This window comes from Podarcis melisellensis (genome assembly GCF_964234715.1).
Source record: "Podarcis melisellensis genome assembly, chromosome: 8".
NCBI classification, from domain to species: domain Eukaryota; kingdom Metazoa; phylum Chordata; class Lepidosauria; order Squamata; family Lacertidae; genus Podarcis; species Podarcis melisellensis.
In genome coordinates, this window is record NC_138540.1 from 69640045 (window position 1) to 69655168 (window position 15124).

At 44.2% G+C, this 15124-nt stretch overlaps 1 protein-coding gene and 1 long non-coding RNA gene across 2 annotated transcripts in view; one reads left to right on the forward strand and one right to left on the reverse strand.

The window, feature by feature from the left end:
- The window catches only part of LOC309375405, a 168366-nt gene that overhangs the window by 72933 nt on the left and 80309 nt on the right, over nucleotides 1-15124 (reverse strand). The gene's annotated exons all lie outside the window — the stretch shown is intronic.
- SERINC2 (serine incorporator 2) overlaps nucleotides 17-15124 on the forward strand; it is a 32671-nt gene continuing 17563 nt past the window's right edge. The window contains exons 1-3 of the mRNA XM_081920738.1: nucleotides 17-181; nucleotides 10355-10516; nucleotides 11062-11249. Of these exons, the coding sequence (XP_081776864.1) occupies nucleotides 143-181; nucleotides 10355-10516; nucleotides 11062-11249 (389 nt within the window). The 5' untranslated portion in view covers nucleotides 17-142. The remainder of the gene's footprint in view (nucleotides 182-10354; nucleotides 10517-11061; nucleotides 11250-15124) is intronic.

Sequence of the window (15124 nt, forward strand, 5' to 3'; positions counted from 1 at the left end):
GAGCCGAAGAGGTGGGCGAGAGCCGGAACGTGCCGAGGAACCCCGAGCGGCTTCGGCAGGTAGTGCGGGGAGGTCGAGCCGAGGAGGCAACTTTGTCGGGATCTGAGCCGGACGGAGTTGCGTTTCGGGGGCCAGCGGCGTTATGGGAGCGTGCCTCGGGGTCTGCTCTTTGCTGAGCTGCGTGAGTGCCTTTTGCAACTTCTTTAAATATATAGATTTATAAGAAGAAGAAGAAGAAAATTCTTAGAGGGGTGGGGTGGCGGCGGAACTAATCGTTCTCTGGGCTCTTGGGTTGGGTCAGGCGTGCCTTCGCCTCTTATTTCTGCTTCGATGGCTGCTTTTAATGGAATAAGGGCTGAGCCGCAGCCGGATTGGGGGTTGACAGCCCAGCTCTGCTTTTCTTCGGAGACACAAGTCCCATTTTGTTCAGCGTCTCAACTGGGCAAGCCTTTCTTTGTTCGCCTTTTTTTAAAAAATCGCTCTCCCTTTTACGCATTGCCTGCCCCTTCCGTCCCCACTCCCCAAATTGTGGATTTCATAGTATATATTTCTTGTCATTCTATTTATTATTCTGATGAGAATCATAAACTCTGCCGTTTACAGACTGACGATCACGCTCCAGTCTTTACTTCCTCTTGGAAAGCGTTTGCTCAAAGGACCGGCAGGTCTTTTGAAATCCTGGGCATACTCCAGCAGTGCAATCCTGTTCGTTTATTTCATAAAATTTGTGCACCGTTTGGTTGGGAAAAGAAAGAAAAGAAAACCCCCAAAGCGGTTTACGAACAAGTAAAACAAGGGAATCGAGGGAAAATGTACAGTTGCACTTAAAAGCCCACGAAAGTTAGAAGAGATTAAAATTGCCTCACTTTCTAAGCATCTGCGCAAGCTGGTCTAAACTATCATGTTTTTAGCAGGCATCAGAAATAAACATATGCCTCTCTGGCTGGGAGTAAACTCTGTAGAATTCAGTGGGGCTTGCTCAAGAGCAAGCAGTGAGTGGATCACAGCCACTCCTAAGCATGTTTCCTCGGACAGAAGTCCTGTTGAATTCAGTGGGGCTTACTGCCGGGTAAATGGGGGGTTAGGATTGCGGCCGAAGTTTAATTTCTTCCAGCGACCCCGAAGGCAGCAATGGCTACCAACCTAGATGGTGTTCAAAGAGGATTGGACAAATTTATGGAGAAGGCTATTATTGATGGTTACTAGCCACAATGTCTACGCTCTGCCTTCACAGTTGAAGGCAGTAATACTTCTGAATACTAAAACCACAGGAGGGGAGAGTGGTCTTGTTCTCAAATCCTGATTGGAGGTTTCCCATAGGCAACTGGTTGAGAACAGGATGCTGGACTTGATGGGGCACTGGCAGGATCCAATGGTCTCCTTATGTTCCTCACCTGATAGCTGAAGAACCACACACAAGTTGTGGCTTGACTGCTGCGAATAGTTGCACATCCGTAGTCCATACCACCAGTTCCCTGTCTTTCTTATTCTTGTGTTTGCTTGCTATATATATATATATATATATATGAGACAGACAGACACTTAAGTTGATTTTTATGTTATGGTCCTCTGTGTTATTGTGCATATAAATTTGTTCTTAGAATTATTTCGTGTAAGCTGCATTATGTATGGGGTGGCATGTTGTCAATGCTGTAAAATAAATGTGCAGAAAGAGAACATGTGATCAGATGCAAAGGAAGTTGTTTGTTTCCTTTTTTAATTTTTTTAAATTTAAAATAAATACATTTGAGAAAACAGACATACATACAAGTAAACAAACATACAATCAAACAAACAAATAATGTTTCCTTTATCCATATGAGTGGTGTGGATTTCGAAGTAAAGTCTTCAAGCTTTAAGAGCTGAGATCCACCTTAAACCATTTTGGGATCTTTCTGCATCAGGTCCATCGAAAGCTGTCCCTCTGTGTGCTTTCTGGACTAGAACTCCCATTATCCTTGGCCATTGGGACATAGCAAGCACCTTACACCGAGTCAAACCATCTACGTAGCTTGGTATTGGCTACACTGACTGGCAGAGACTGTCCAGGGTTTCAGGCAGAGGGATGTTCCAAAGTGTACTAAGAGATGCTGGGGAAATTGAACCTGGGACCTTCTGGAACCTGGGCAGCTTCTTTGCTCTAGAGGTGTAGCCCTTCTCCTGTCTTGGGCTGATGGCAGATGGAGTCCACCAACATCTGGAAGGCTGTAGGTCCCCCACCTGCACTCTAAAGAGAGGAGGAGAGAAATGACATGGATGATAATGAAAAATCTTTTTGCTCCCTTGTTGCAGTTAGGGATTTAAATGCAAGTCTGAAAGAATGGTGCATGTGAAAGGTTTTGCATCTTGCACTCTCCAAGGATGGATAGCTTCCTCCTCCAGGAACAACATTTATGTAATAATTGATTTCTGGTAATGCAGTTTCTGTGTGTGCACACAGCTGCCTACAATGTTGCTGTTTTGTTTTGACCCACCCACGCCCAGGAAGGTAAAACCGGGGATGTTGCTGGGAGGGAGCAATAATGCATAATATAGCAATTAGACAGGGTTGCTTGTGTGTGTTTGCACATTTGGGCTGCAATTCTATACATTATTATTATTATTATCAATTAAAATTGTGTACTCTTCGTCTGAGGATCAAGGGTGGTTTACAATATAAAAACACAAAAATACATAACATAGTAACAACCAAGAGCAACAACACAACGCCTCCCTACTTATGTGGAGTTAGGCCTAATTGAATTCAGTGCACCTACTTTTGAGTAGACATATACTGGATTGTGCTTTTAGCATCAGTATTTGAGAAGCATTTAACTCACAGGTCACTCAAAAAAAGTTGACGTTGTTCCCAAATTGAAGAATTTTTACTGTTGCCAGGAATCTGATCTTGTTAAAATCAGAACAGGTAGTTCTCAGTCTTTCTTCTCCATGGCCCACTTGGAAATTGCTGAGGGTCTTGGCAGACCACTTAATTCACTGAGTTAAATGCTGTATGATTTTTTTTTTAAAAAATGGATATTTATTGTTGCTTTTATTTCTTATGTGTTGTGTATTACAGTCTGAATTGTAATACAATGAAATGCAATACAAGAAATGAAAGCAGCAATAAAAATACAATGCAAAATTTATACGATGGGTTGTGTGATGGATGTTGCAGTCTCCTGCCACAAATCCATACGCTTGACATGGACCACCTGAATGAAGCTCATCAACTACTAGTGGTGCTTGGAACTACATGGATCAAATTTAATGGTAGTGACAGTAATTGCAGTATGAAACCTATTACAATTTTGTAGTTCTTTGGTGCATGTATACATACAGTAGAGGCTGGTTTCATGTCCTAGGTTGTAAGTTCTTAGGGAGTGGAGATTTTTCTATGTTGCCCGTGCCACTCTGTTAGGCCCCATGTACACAGTGGCTACTGCTGCTGCTATTATCATTTAATTTTTCATTAGCAAACAGCAACTTTTGTAGCTTCAGAAACAAGCTTGTGATTGATGCTGATTACATGTTGAGGAAGATTAGCCTGGTGGCCAAAGAAAATTTCCTTTGAAGCCAACCAAGTTGGCTTAAATTTACCCACAATCTAAAATAAAAAAATGTAGAAAATCCATCTCTTTAGCGGTACCCGTAATTTTTATTTTCTCTTTTTTGGGGGAGAAATTTCCAAGCATCCTTTTGATAAAAAGTGTTCCCAAAGCAGGGAATGGCAATGAAAAACATGATGTGGTGGGCTGGATATAGATTAAGGATGTTGCAAGTGGGGAAGGGCAATAGTAGCTTAGTGGTAGAGCATATGCTTTGCATGCAGAAGGTCCCAGGTTCAACCCCCAACATCTGCAGCTGGTTCTGGCCATAGCTGTCAACCGTCCCTTATTTGGCGGGAAAGTCCTTTATCCCAGCGCCGTGTCCCACTGCTGTCCCTTATTGATGATGTCCCTTAAATTTCCAGGGTTTCAAAGGAAGCAGCTCCTCTCCCTCCCTCCCTGCCGGCCAGGGAGGAGGGAGGCTCCAACTTTGTTGCTTGGATGCGTTGTTCACCCAGTAAGGAGTCTAAGAACAACTGGGGGGGTGGAGCTTTCATGCCTTGTGCCGATCAAATTGGCCGCATTGCCTGGGGACTCGCCTTTGCTCAGCGCTTCCCAGTGGAGAGGTGACGGTGGTTTTCCTTGCTGCATCCCCTTTGCCGGGTTGCTGCGCTGTGGGAACCACTGCTTGAGGCTTTGTTTGGCTGCTGGCTGGGCTTTCTGCCTTTGGCTCGGAGGGGCTCAGAAGTTGAACTTACTTGTGTTCACAAAATCCCTTATTTTGGCTGCTGATCCTTTATTTTCGAGGCTGCTGGTCCCTTATTTTCAAATCTGTAAGTTGACAGCTATGGTTCTGGCAGAAAAAAACCTGTTGGAAATCCTGGAGATCTACTGCTAGTGGTCTTCAGCTCATCTAGACCTAAGACCCACCTCAAACTCCCAACCAGGAACTTGGAGCCCACTTCCATATCTTCACTTTTGATTTACTGTGTGACGGCATTTCACCACCTATCACATGCCGGCATACTATTCCCACTCCCCCAATATAAGTGAACCAATGTTTCCTGTATTGTGGGTCAGACTTTTGAGCCCTTTTAGTAGCTGCGTCCTCTTTTGATTCTCGGTGGGTTTTTTGCTTCTTCTCTCCAACGAAGCTTGTGGTTGCTGTTGAGGAAGAGGGGAAGTCAGCATCACCACTGGTGCTTGTGTTTTGATAGCACGGAAGCCTTTACGTCGTAAGGCGGAGCCATTTGCCTTGGGAGGCAGGTCCAACACCCATCCTGCCCCTACCATGGTGCTGCTGCTAGCCCTGTGGTGGCTTTGCCCATGCCACTTCTTCTGCTGCCACAGCACCCTTGTCCTCACCACTGCACCCTCACCATTATTCCAGGGTGGCAACATAGCTGCAGCCACAGGTGAGGGTGTAGCCTCAGGGGTGGGGCTGGTGCAGTGTGGGCATGACTGCATGGGGGGAGCCCCCAGATCTGCTCTGGGGTGGTGGGGAGTGTTGCCTGCAGTGGCAAAACAACTTGGACTGCCTCATCTAACCCTTTCCACAACTTTCACAGCCTCTGTTCTTTCTGTGTCACCAGCAACTGCCTTCCCCCCTCCTACCTTCTTTCGCTTTTTGTCCTCCATCACCAGTCTTGCCTTTGATTTTTCTCCTCTCGCCTTTCACCTTCTGCCTGCTCTACACTCTCTCTGCTGCCACTTTCTCACCTTTTCCCACAATCCTTTCTGCCACCAGCTACCGGTACGTTGCCTCTTTCTCTCTTCTCATGCCTTTTCCCACCTTCTCCTTACCGCCTCAAACATTTCAACCCTTTCTTTAATCTCACCTGCTGGTGTTGCCTTTCTGCCTCCTTCTCACATTCCCCTTTAGTCTGCTCACTTTCTTCCACCTTGTATTGCCTTCGCTGCCACTTTGGTTCACCTCCCTGTGCTTTTGCCCCCTCATTGTCTGAAATCAAAATCAACAGGCTTTCTGGGAAAGATTAAAGTCCCTCAGAACCTAACACAGGCAGCAGCTGTTCTTCATTTCCCCTTGGTCGCAAGTTTGAAGAAACTTCTCAGATTCTACCACACTGCAGTAATATATAGTCATAGTTCCAACATGAAGAAAAAAAGTTTCGTCCAATTAGTTTGCAAACTTTTGCCATTTTACAATCTTTTTTTAAAAAACAGCTAAACAATGGATCTAACAGCTCCCCAGCCAGCAGATCTTCAGAACAGGGTTAAAAAGTTTTCTGCTAACAATTTTGGGTAGCAGAGTATGCCTCATTTCTTGATGCCCGCTAGGACATACACATGCCTCGTCTGTAAACAAAGTGTGGTCCTTGCTTCTGAATGATTGTCCTGTCCTTGTACAGAATTAATCTTGGCTGATAAGGGAATTGATTGATTCGGTGAAAAACTTAAATAGGACGAATTTATGCAGAAGAATAGCAATGAACCAGTGTTATTCAGCAGCCAAATTGGAAACAAGTAAACAAACAGATAAAACCAGAGGAAACTTGTAAAAAAATGGTTAGTTTAAATAGGCCAAAATATTGAACCCAATGAAACGTGGTGTGTAACTAATTGTTGTCATCCCCCCCCCCATATGGCCTTCCTATCTCAAGTGGCTATCAATCAGATATTTGGCCAGTTCAGATTATCTGTGTGAATGCAGCAATGTTTGAGGCTGCATTCTATAGCTACTCAGGAGAAGGCCTATTAGAATATTTACTTGTAGGAGTAGCAGAAACTGCCTTTATAGCAAGCCAGGCCATCATTCCATCCAGCTTGATTAGGTCGCCCAGCATGTTGCTCTCCAGATGTTGTTGAACTCCAGCTCTCATCATCCCTGACTGCTGAGCATCCTAGCTGGGGCTGATCGGCATTGGAGTCCAACAGCATTTGGAGGGCACCAGGTTGGGGACAGCTGGTGTAGCCTGATAGGTTGCAGTTCTTCAAGGGTCCAGACAGGGGTCCCTCCCTACCCTGCCCTGGAGATGCCTGGAACTGAACCCAGAGCCTTTTCATAGACAGAGTTCCTGGTGGAATTCACTTTCCAGTAAGGAGGCACATATTGGTAGTACTTTCAAGTCTATGTTTGTGTGGTGTAATAGATGTAGGTGAAATGAATAAACGTTAGGATTTTGATTAATTGGGACATGGATTAAAGCGCAGAACTGTGCCAGACAGGGAATTCAGGAAATTCCTAGGCTGGCTTATGCAAACCAGCATGGCCAAGCTAGGACCATTAAGGGAACATTGATGGGCTGTATAGGAGAGGGATCCTTTGGTGGCGGGTGAGATATTACCAAGGTGATGGGGTATATGCTTGAGGGGACAGGAAAAGGGAGTTTGGAAGCAGGATTTTCTGGGAGACAGGAGGAGGAAGTGAGGGTGAGATCCATCTTTGGAGTGGACTGGCTGCAGGCTGCTTATGCTGCTGCCTCTTGACTATGGCATAAGATCTGGACCCCCTCCATGCAGACTGAAGGTGTAAATAGGTGAATAAACCATATTTCTTAAAGCACAGCAGTCTCTGCCATGTCTTCCATTCTCCAAACAGACACAGACCCTGTGTGTGTGCCTGTGACCCCATGCCCTCTTGCCAGTGCTTGGCAGAGAGAGAAGCAGGCACCGGGTTTTTGTAACAGTATTATATTTGAGGACAGCTGCGAAGCCTTACCTGCGTGTACCTACTCAGAAGGGCCTCTGGGTGCTGTGGGGCTTTCTCTTTAGTAATTGTGTACCTGCACAGCATCGTGAACTTAGTCATGCAATGCATGACAGAATAGCTTGAAAATGTGGAGCAACCTGTGAAGTTTCTGTAATGAGCAACTGTGCTGAGACACTGAAACTTCTGAACAAAGGAGGGTGTGTCCCTTGTATATTTTCCCCATAGGCCCCCTATATTTCTGCACTATTAAATATCCATTTGCAAGAATGCACCAGCAGTTTTTGAGAGAAAATAGAAAATAGTGATGTGTGTGTGTGTGTGTGTGTGTGTGTGTGTGTGTGTCTGTGTGTTTGAGGAAGCACTCAACCTAGGAAAATGTGGGTGGATGGACTCTGACAAATGGTCTAACTTTCATGATGTTGGATTGTGATGTGTCATTTGGGGTTGGGTAATAGTTAATAGAACCGGGGCAATGTTTTGCAACGACTGCTTTGCAGTTGAAAGCTGCCTTCCACCTATGACAACATCATGAACTTCAAATCCTCGTTATTATTAAATTCCAATATTTCTTTATTAAAAAGCATTGATACCCCCATTTTTCTGCAGTGTGGCCCAGGTGGCTAACAACATTGGCTTTAAGCCTGGGTAGGCAAACTAAGGCCTGGGGGCCGGATCCGGCCCAATTGCCTTCTCAATCCAGCCCGTGGACGGTCCAGGAACCAGCATATTTTTACATGAGAAAAATGTGTCCTTTTATTTAAAATGCATCTCTGGGTTATTTGTGGGGCATAGGAATTCGTTCATATTCCTTTCCCCAAAATATAGTCTGGCCCCCCACAAGGTCTGAGGGACAGTGGACCGGCCCTCTGCTGAAAAAGTTTGCTGACCCCTGCTTTAAGCAATAATATTCAGAGCAGTTTTGATAATAGCAGTAGCACAGTCAAAAGCAGGGATTTCCAAACATTTCATGTCGTTGACACACTTTTTAGGCATGCATCATTTCGCGACACAGTAATTCAGTTTTGCTTGTAAACTAGAGGTTAAACTAACCCCTTTCCAGCCCTGGGAGGAGTGCAGAGAATGTTGGTGCGACACACCTACGCACTGCAGCCAGCACACTAACATGTTGCGATACACATTTTGGAAAGCTCTGGTCAAAAGACACCCATACAGAAGAACACACAAAGAACCATTAGAAACCATTTGATTGGTTCTGAATGTTTCCAGAAGAAAAATCCCAAAAATTGGGATCATTTTATGGGTTGCTAATAAATGAGTGCTAATAATTCAGAGTAACTGATTTTGTAGTCTACGTTTTAATCTTAATATTGGAAAATACATTTTGTAAAATTGGAAGATGCATTGTCTGGTGGTGTTGGCAGTAAATGATGTATTGTGTATGCACGTTTAAGTTTTCCGGAAATAATAGGAAAGGGCTCCTTTTCCTAGCACTGCTTTCATGTTTAGAAGGAAATTTAGCTGTCTTGATCACTCAGTGTGGAAAACTACTGGAGTTTTGCATGGCTTATCTTTTGGAAGTTACTATTTAACTTGGTATATTTATGGAGCAATCATAGTGGCATATAAGCCAGAAGGGGAATGCTATGCCATATTCTCCTTAATACACCATATTTGATGCTTGTGCAGCCTTGTTGGGGAAGGGGGAAAATGTGCAAGCAGAAAACCCCAAAGGTTGTAATGATCACACACATGTGTAAAGCATCCAGATGTAAAAATACATGCCTACAGCATCCCTGGAGTTGACACCTGATTTTGCCAGTGCCCATCAATCAACAGTGCTGGTTGGGGCTGATGGGAGTTGTAGTGTAAAACATCTGGAGGGGCACCAGGTGGATGAAAGCTGCTATACAGAATGTCCTAGATAAGGGGCTGAGATTCATGCAGGAAAATATATTATAAGCCGTTATTTATTTCCACACTGTGTAAAACTAACTAGCTAACTAACTAACTAAACTCCAAACACCATGAATGTAAGAGCACTATTAGGAAATCTATGGATACAGCTTCTCATAAAAGAACAGAGAGAGAACAGATTGTAGCCTCAACAGTCTTAATAATATTTACATCAGGGATGGCCAACCTGATACCCTCCTGTCCTGTGTCAGAGGCTGCAAATGCTACTAACTATCAGGGTGGGGTTTTGGAAGAGGAACCAATGATCCACCATCTTGTTTCCCCCTCACTGTGGTTGTTATGGCACCCCAGATTCCCTGGGTTCTGTGCCATGTGGGGAAGGGAGTTCCTGGCCGCACTGGATGTCCCCTTCTGTTCACCCAGTCTTGCCTTTAGATCACCACCAGGTGATTTTATTTTTCTACAAGGCAACTTTCCACCTATCGGCCTAAAACTCCCTTTGCATCACTTCGAGAATGGCTCAAAGTAGCGTAGGACTTGGCATTTTAGACGTGGACTAAGGGAGACCATAAAGTTTTTAATGAAACAACATTAAAGGTTGACTTAAAAGGGGGGAAATGTAGTTCATATGGGGGGGAAATAGAACATTTTGGTCTAGGAACAGTTACAGGCACACAATAAATGTCCCAAAAGAGTAAAAGGACAAAGAAAGGAAAGCTAAAAAGTGACCTGCTTTCCCCTCTCAAGTCACAAACATTTCCATTGTATCCTGAGATACAATCTTGCTCTGAAACCTGAAGCTGACTGACCAGTAATCTGAAGTTACTCACTAGATATAACCTCTTTCCCAACAACAGCCATGGTCTATGTGCCTCCTGTCTCAGTGTTTCTGGCACCCTCCAGTTCGTGTGTGTGTGTGTGAGAGAGAGAGAGAGAGAGAGAGAGAGAGAGAGAGAGACTGAGTGAGAGAGAGAAAGAGAGAGAGAAAGAGAGAAAGAAAGAGAGAGAGAGAGAGAGAGAGAGAGAGAGAGAGAGAGAGAGAGAGAGAATCAGTGTGGGGAAGTCTCAACTCAGCCATGAAATTTGCTGGGTTACCTTGGGGCAGCCACAGTCTCTCAAGCCAAACCTACCTCACAGGGTTGTTGTGAGGATAAAAATGGGGAAGAAGAGAACCATGTACGCCACCTTGAGCTCCTTGGAGGAAAAGGTGGGTATAAATGTAATAATAAACAATAAATCTTTGCCTTGTTGCAGATATTCATTGCTGTTCTTTCACTGCCAGGTGTCATGTCTTTGTGGTTCTGCTCCTTGCCTCTTGTGTGGCTGTTGCCCCTCAACAAAGAACTCCACCATCACACGCCTGAGCTTCACCTTGTTCCTGTTCCTGGGAACGTTGGTGTCTATTATCATGATCATCCCCGGAGTAGAAGCAGAACTCTACAAGGTAATACACCACCACCACCACCACCACCACAACAACAATGAAAATAATACCTCAGACGAAGCCAGGGCTCTAGACATTTTTTGTTGCCTGAGGCAAAGGACAAAAATGGCACCCTCCCTTTCACACATGGAATCAGACTGAGCTGGCAATGGGAGACAGCAGGATAGCTTAGGGGGTGCAGAGGGAATTGGGGGGGGCTGCTGCCTCACTCCCAAGTATCTGCTGCTCTCACTCTGCCTAGTAGTAGTAGGGCCAGCCTTGGCACCAGTTCAGAAAATGGTTGGCATGATGGGAATTGTAGTCTGGCAACTTCTAGAGGGCCACAGGTTCTCTGTGCCTGATTTAGAAGTACTGTACCAAGACTGACATTAAGTGGTTTAGTTTCCTTCTGATAAACGAGTGTTCTGGAAATGTAGGGTGTTTTGGAAAAATAAATAATTTTATTTCCAAATATGCAAACAGAGCATAAGTGGAGGCAAACAGGCAGCACTTCTGCTAGGCATGTACCAAGATTAAACTTATTATTTATGTTTACCTTTTACCAGATTCCTGGGTTCTGTGATGAAGGCAATACAGTTTTAGGTGTCCACGGCAAAGTCGCTTGCAAGTCCTTCCTGGGTCACAAATCGGTATACCGCATGTGCTTTGCCACAGCTGCCTTCTTCTTCCTGTTTGCCTTGATAATGATCTGCGTGAGGAGCAGCAAGGACCCGAGAGCCTCAATACAGAATGGGTGAGGAACATATTTGCATCTGTGGTGGGGATGTCCTAAAGCCAAAGCCTTCTGAGATACAGTCTTTTGAGAAATCTGATCTATCATAAAGTGTTGTATTTTACCCTCACCACAACCAGCACTCCTTAATCTTCTTATGGAAGTGGATATTCTATACTAGGGAGCTAGTTGGACACTGTTGGCTGTTTCATGACTCATGATTGCAAGGTTTTGGAGGGATATGGTACAGAATTACTGGTACAGAAAGGAATGGGATATTGTAGTGTTGGAAAAGTTAATGTTGAAATTAACAGTACTTGGACGTAATATTATTATTCTAAATGGAGCAGTGAAATGTATTTTGCCAGTCCCCTTTGAGAACTCTAGTCAAAAAGCTGGATAAAAAGGTAAAGGGACCACTGACCATTAGGTCCAGTTGCAGACAACTGGGGTTGTGGCGCTCATCTCGCTTTACTGGCTAAGGGAGCCGGTGTACAGCTTCCGGGTCTTGTGGCCAGTATGACTAAGCCGCTTCTGACAAACCAGAGCAGTGCATGGAAACACCATTTACCTTCCTGTTGGAGCAGTACCTATTTATCTACTTGCACTTTGACGTGCTTTTGAACTGCTAGGTTGGCAGGAGCAGGGACTGAGCAACTGCGGGGATTCGAACCACCGACCTTCTGATTGGCAAGCCCTAGGCTCTGTGGTTTAGACCACAGCGCCACCCGCTCCCCTTTAAAAAAGCTGGATACCGATCTATTAAACAAATAAAGGCAGGGCTTTTGTCTTCTGACGTTGACCTTCGTTTGTTCAAAACCAGCAGGTCAGTTTCACTTGTGTATTGTTCTTACCATTATTATTATTTTTGGAGGGTCATGACAGATGAGAATAGTTTGACCCAGCTCCTCTCCATGGGCATTGGGCCATTTTAAAAAAATTGCCTTTCTTCTATGAAACTCACCAGGCAGATTTTATTCATCTTTACTCAGAACTAAGTCCCATTGAGTAGTTCTAGGTAGGATGGTACAGCTGCAAGATTTTGCAGGTGACTTCTCGACCATCTCACGGAACAGACCCAGATGTGATGATGATGATAATAATAATATAATTTATTATTTATACCCCGCCCATCTGGCTGGGCTTCCCCAGCCACTCTGGGCAGCTTCCAAAATTTTTTAAAATACTGTAATACATCAAACATTAAAAGCTTCCCTAAACAGGGCTGCCTTCAGATGTCTTCTAAAAGTCTGGTAGTTGTTGTTTTCTTTGAAATCTGGTGGGAGGGCGTTCCACAGGGAGGGCGCCACCACCAAGAAGGCCCTCTGCCTGGTTCCCTGTAAGTTGGCTTCTCGCAGTGAGGGAACTGCCAGAAGGCCCTCGGTGCTGGACCTCAGTGTTACCTTCAGCAAGGTTGCTGTGCATCACATGCCCCCCCAACTCCTAAAAACTTTTAGTTAAGCCTTTACTCCAGCCTGATGGCCTCCAGCTGTTGTTGAACTCCTACTCCCATCATCCCTGACCATTGGCCAATCTGGCTGAGTCAGATGGGAGTTGAAGTCCAGCGTCATTTGCCAGGCACAAGGTTGGGAAAAGCTGTTCTAGTTCCTCCTTCCTGCTTTGCATACATCATAGAGCAGCAGTGCTTCAGACGCAGAGCCTGTAGGCCAAGACTTACGTAACTCCGCATTAGCCAATGCTAAATGCCTTCATACCTTTCCTGAAATAGGACCAAGCAAGATATAAATAAACCCTGCTTTAAAATCTTCACTCAAAATAATGCACCCTACCATTTGACAAGGGTTTCTCTGCCTGCGCCCCACAAAGCTCCAACTTTCCTGGATAATTTTTGAGTTCTAATGTTCTTAGGGCTTCTAAAGCAAGATTGCTGAGGCTGCGACAGGTGGTGTTTAAATATTTCCCAATTGCAACTTATCGTGAGTGGTGTGACTACTGTCTTCTGGTTGGAAATAGCAACTCTGTTTTCCGATGAGGGAGCACAGGAAGCTGCCTTGTCCTGAGTCATACCATTGGGTCATCTGGTTCAGTATTGTCCACACTGACTGGCAGCAGCTCTCCAGGTTTTTTTTTTTAAAAAATGATATTTATTAAAGTTTCGAAAAAGCTTACAAAAATAAGAAAAAGAAAGAAAAAAGAAACAAAAAATACAAAATACAGAAAAATAAAAACAATTAAAAACAAATCAATTTTTCCATGTCTTATCTTTCATTTACTTTTTTCCCTGACCTCCTCACACCTCCCTTTTTTTGTATTCCAGTTCAGTTAGTTAATTCAGCAAATCCTTTCCCTCTTTGTTTTTATCTTAATCCTTTATCTTAATATATTATAACTTTACATTCTCACCTGTTAACAATCCATTTTTTACATACCCCTCTGTAACATTACTGCTAAAACCACTTAGCTTCATTCCAACATCATTCTATCATTCATTAATTTTGCAGTATTTCTGTACATAGTCTTTAATTTTTTTCCAATCTCCTTCCACCAACTCTTCTCCCTGGTCTCGGATTCTGCCAGTCATTTCCGCCAGTTCCATATAGTCCATCACCTTCATCTGCCACAGCTCTCCAGGGTTTTGGACAGGGCTTCCCTCCCAACATTACCTGGCGAAGCCGAGGAATAAACCTGGGGTTCTGCGACAGATGTTCTGCCTCTGAGCCACAGTTCTCCTGTTTCTCTTTGAGCCTCATAGTCACCTGCAGCCTCCTAGCTTATTTAATCCTGCAATGTATTCTTTGCTTTTTGTGGCCAAAGCCCCCACAAAGTGATGTACAGAGAGAAATGGAGAACAGCAGACCCTCAAGTGCAGACCCTTGAAGCACTGAGCGGATGTAGAAAAATAGATTCATGAGGGATATCGAACTGGGGTCACCAAATGCCATGGCTTTTTGGGGTTTTTTTATTTGCATACAGGTCTGATAATGTTTCCTGTGGCAGTGCACAGGCTCATAGCCAAATTTTAGGAACAAGATGAAAGAACCAAATATCGAGCAATGGTATGCACTGGTTTGGGATGCTGTATTCTAGGAAAAAAAGCTTACTGAAGGAGGAGCCAGAGTGAGAAGAGATGGGTGTTTTCTGTGAAATGTGACCCTGCTTTATTGACTTCATAAAAGAAGGTCAGCTGTCACAAGACACTCTCCAAATACGATGTGTCGCTGTGGAGGAACACAGTCATATAAAGCATAAGATGTACAGAGTTTTGGTAGGGCACTTATTAAAGTGATGTTTCTTCTCAATTCCTGCAGGTTGTGCTTTTATTGAATGTGTTCCTGGTTATGTGTGTATGTTTTTAAAGGTATACAGTGGTACCTCGGGTTACAGACACTTCAGGTTATAGACTCTGCTATCCCAGAAATAGTACCTCAGGTTAAGAACTTTGCTTCAGGATGAGAACAGAAATCGTGCGGCGGCAGCAGGAGGCCCCATTAGCTAAAGTGGTACCTCAGGTTAAGAACCATTTCAGGTTAAGAACAGACCTCCAGAACGAATTAAGTTCTTAACCCGAGGTACCACTGTATTTTAAAAGGCAGTTGTGGGGAGAAAAATCAAGGCCGTTGTGAATGGCAGAACTGAGGAGCCAAATAAATATTAAAAGGAAGAGCTCCACAATTGCAGGGTCACTACTAAGAAGACCTGTCTCTTGTGCTCGCCAATAGATTTTGTCAGTAAGCAGACATGGATTACCTGAGACACAGGTCTTGGATTATGGGCAGGGTTGTATGGTTGGTCCTTGAGGTAACCCAGTCCCAAATTGCTAAGGGCTTTAAAGGTGAACTCCACTGCTTGGAATCAAGCTCAGAAGTGAACTGCTGACTAATGCAAGTGACAGAAAAGTTGTATTGCACACCCAGAACTTCTGTCTCTCATTAACG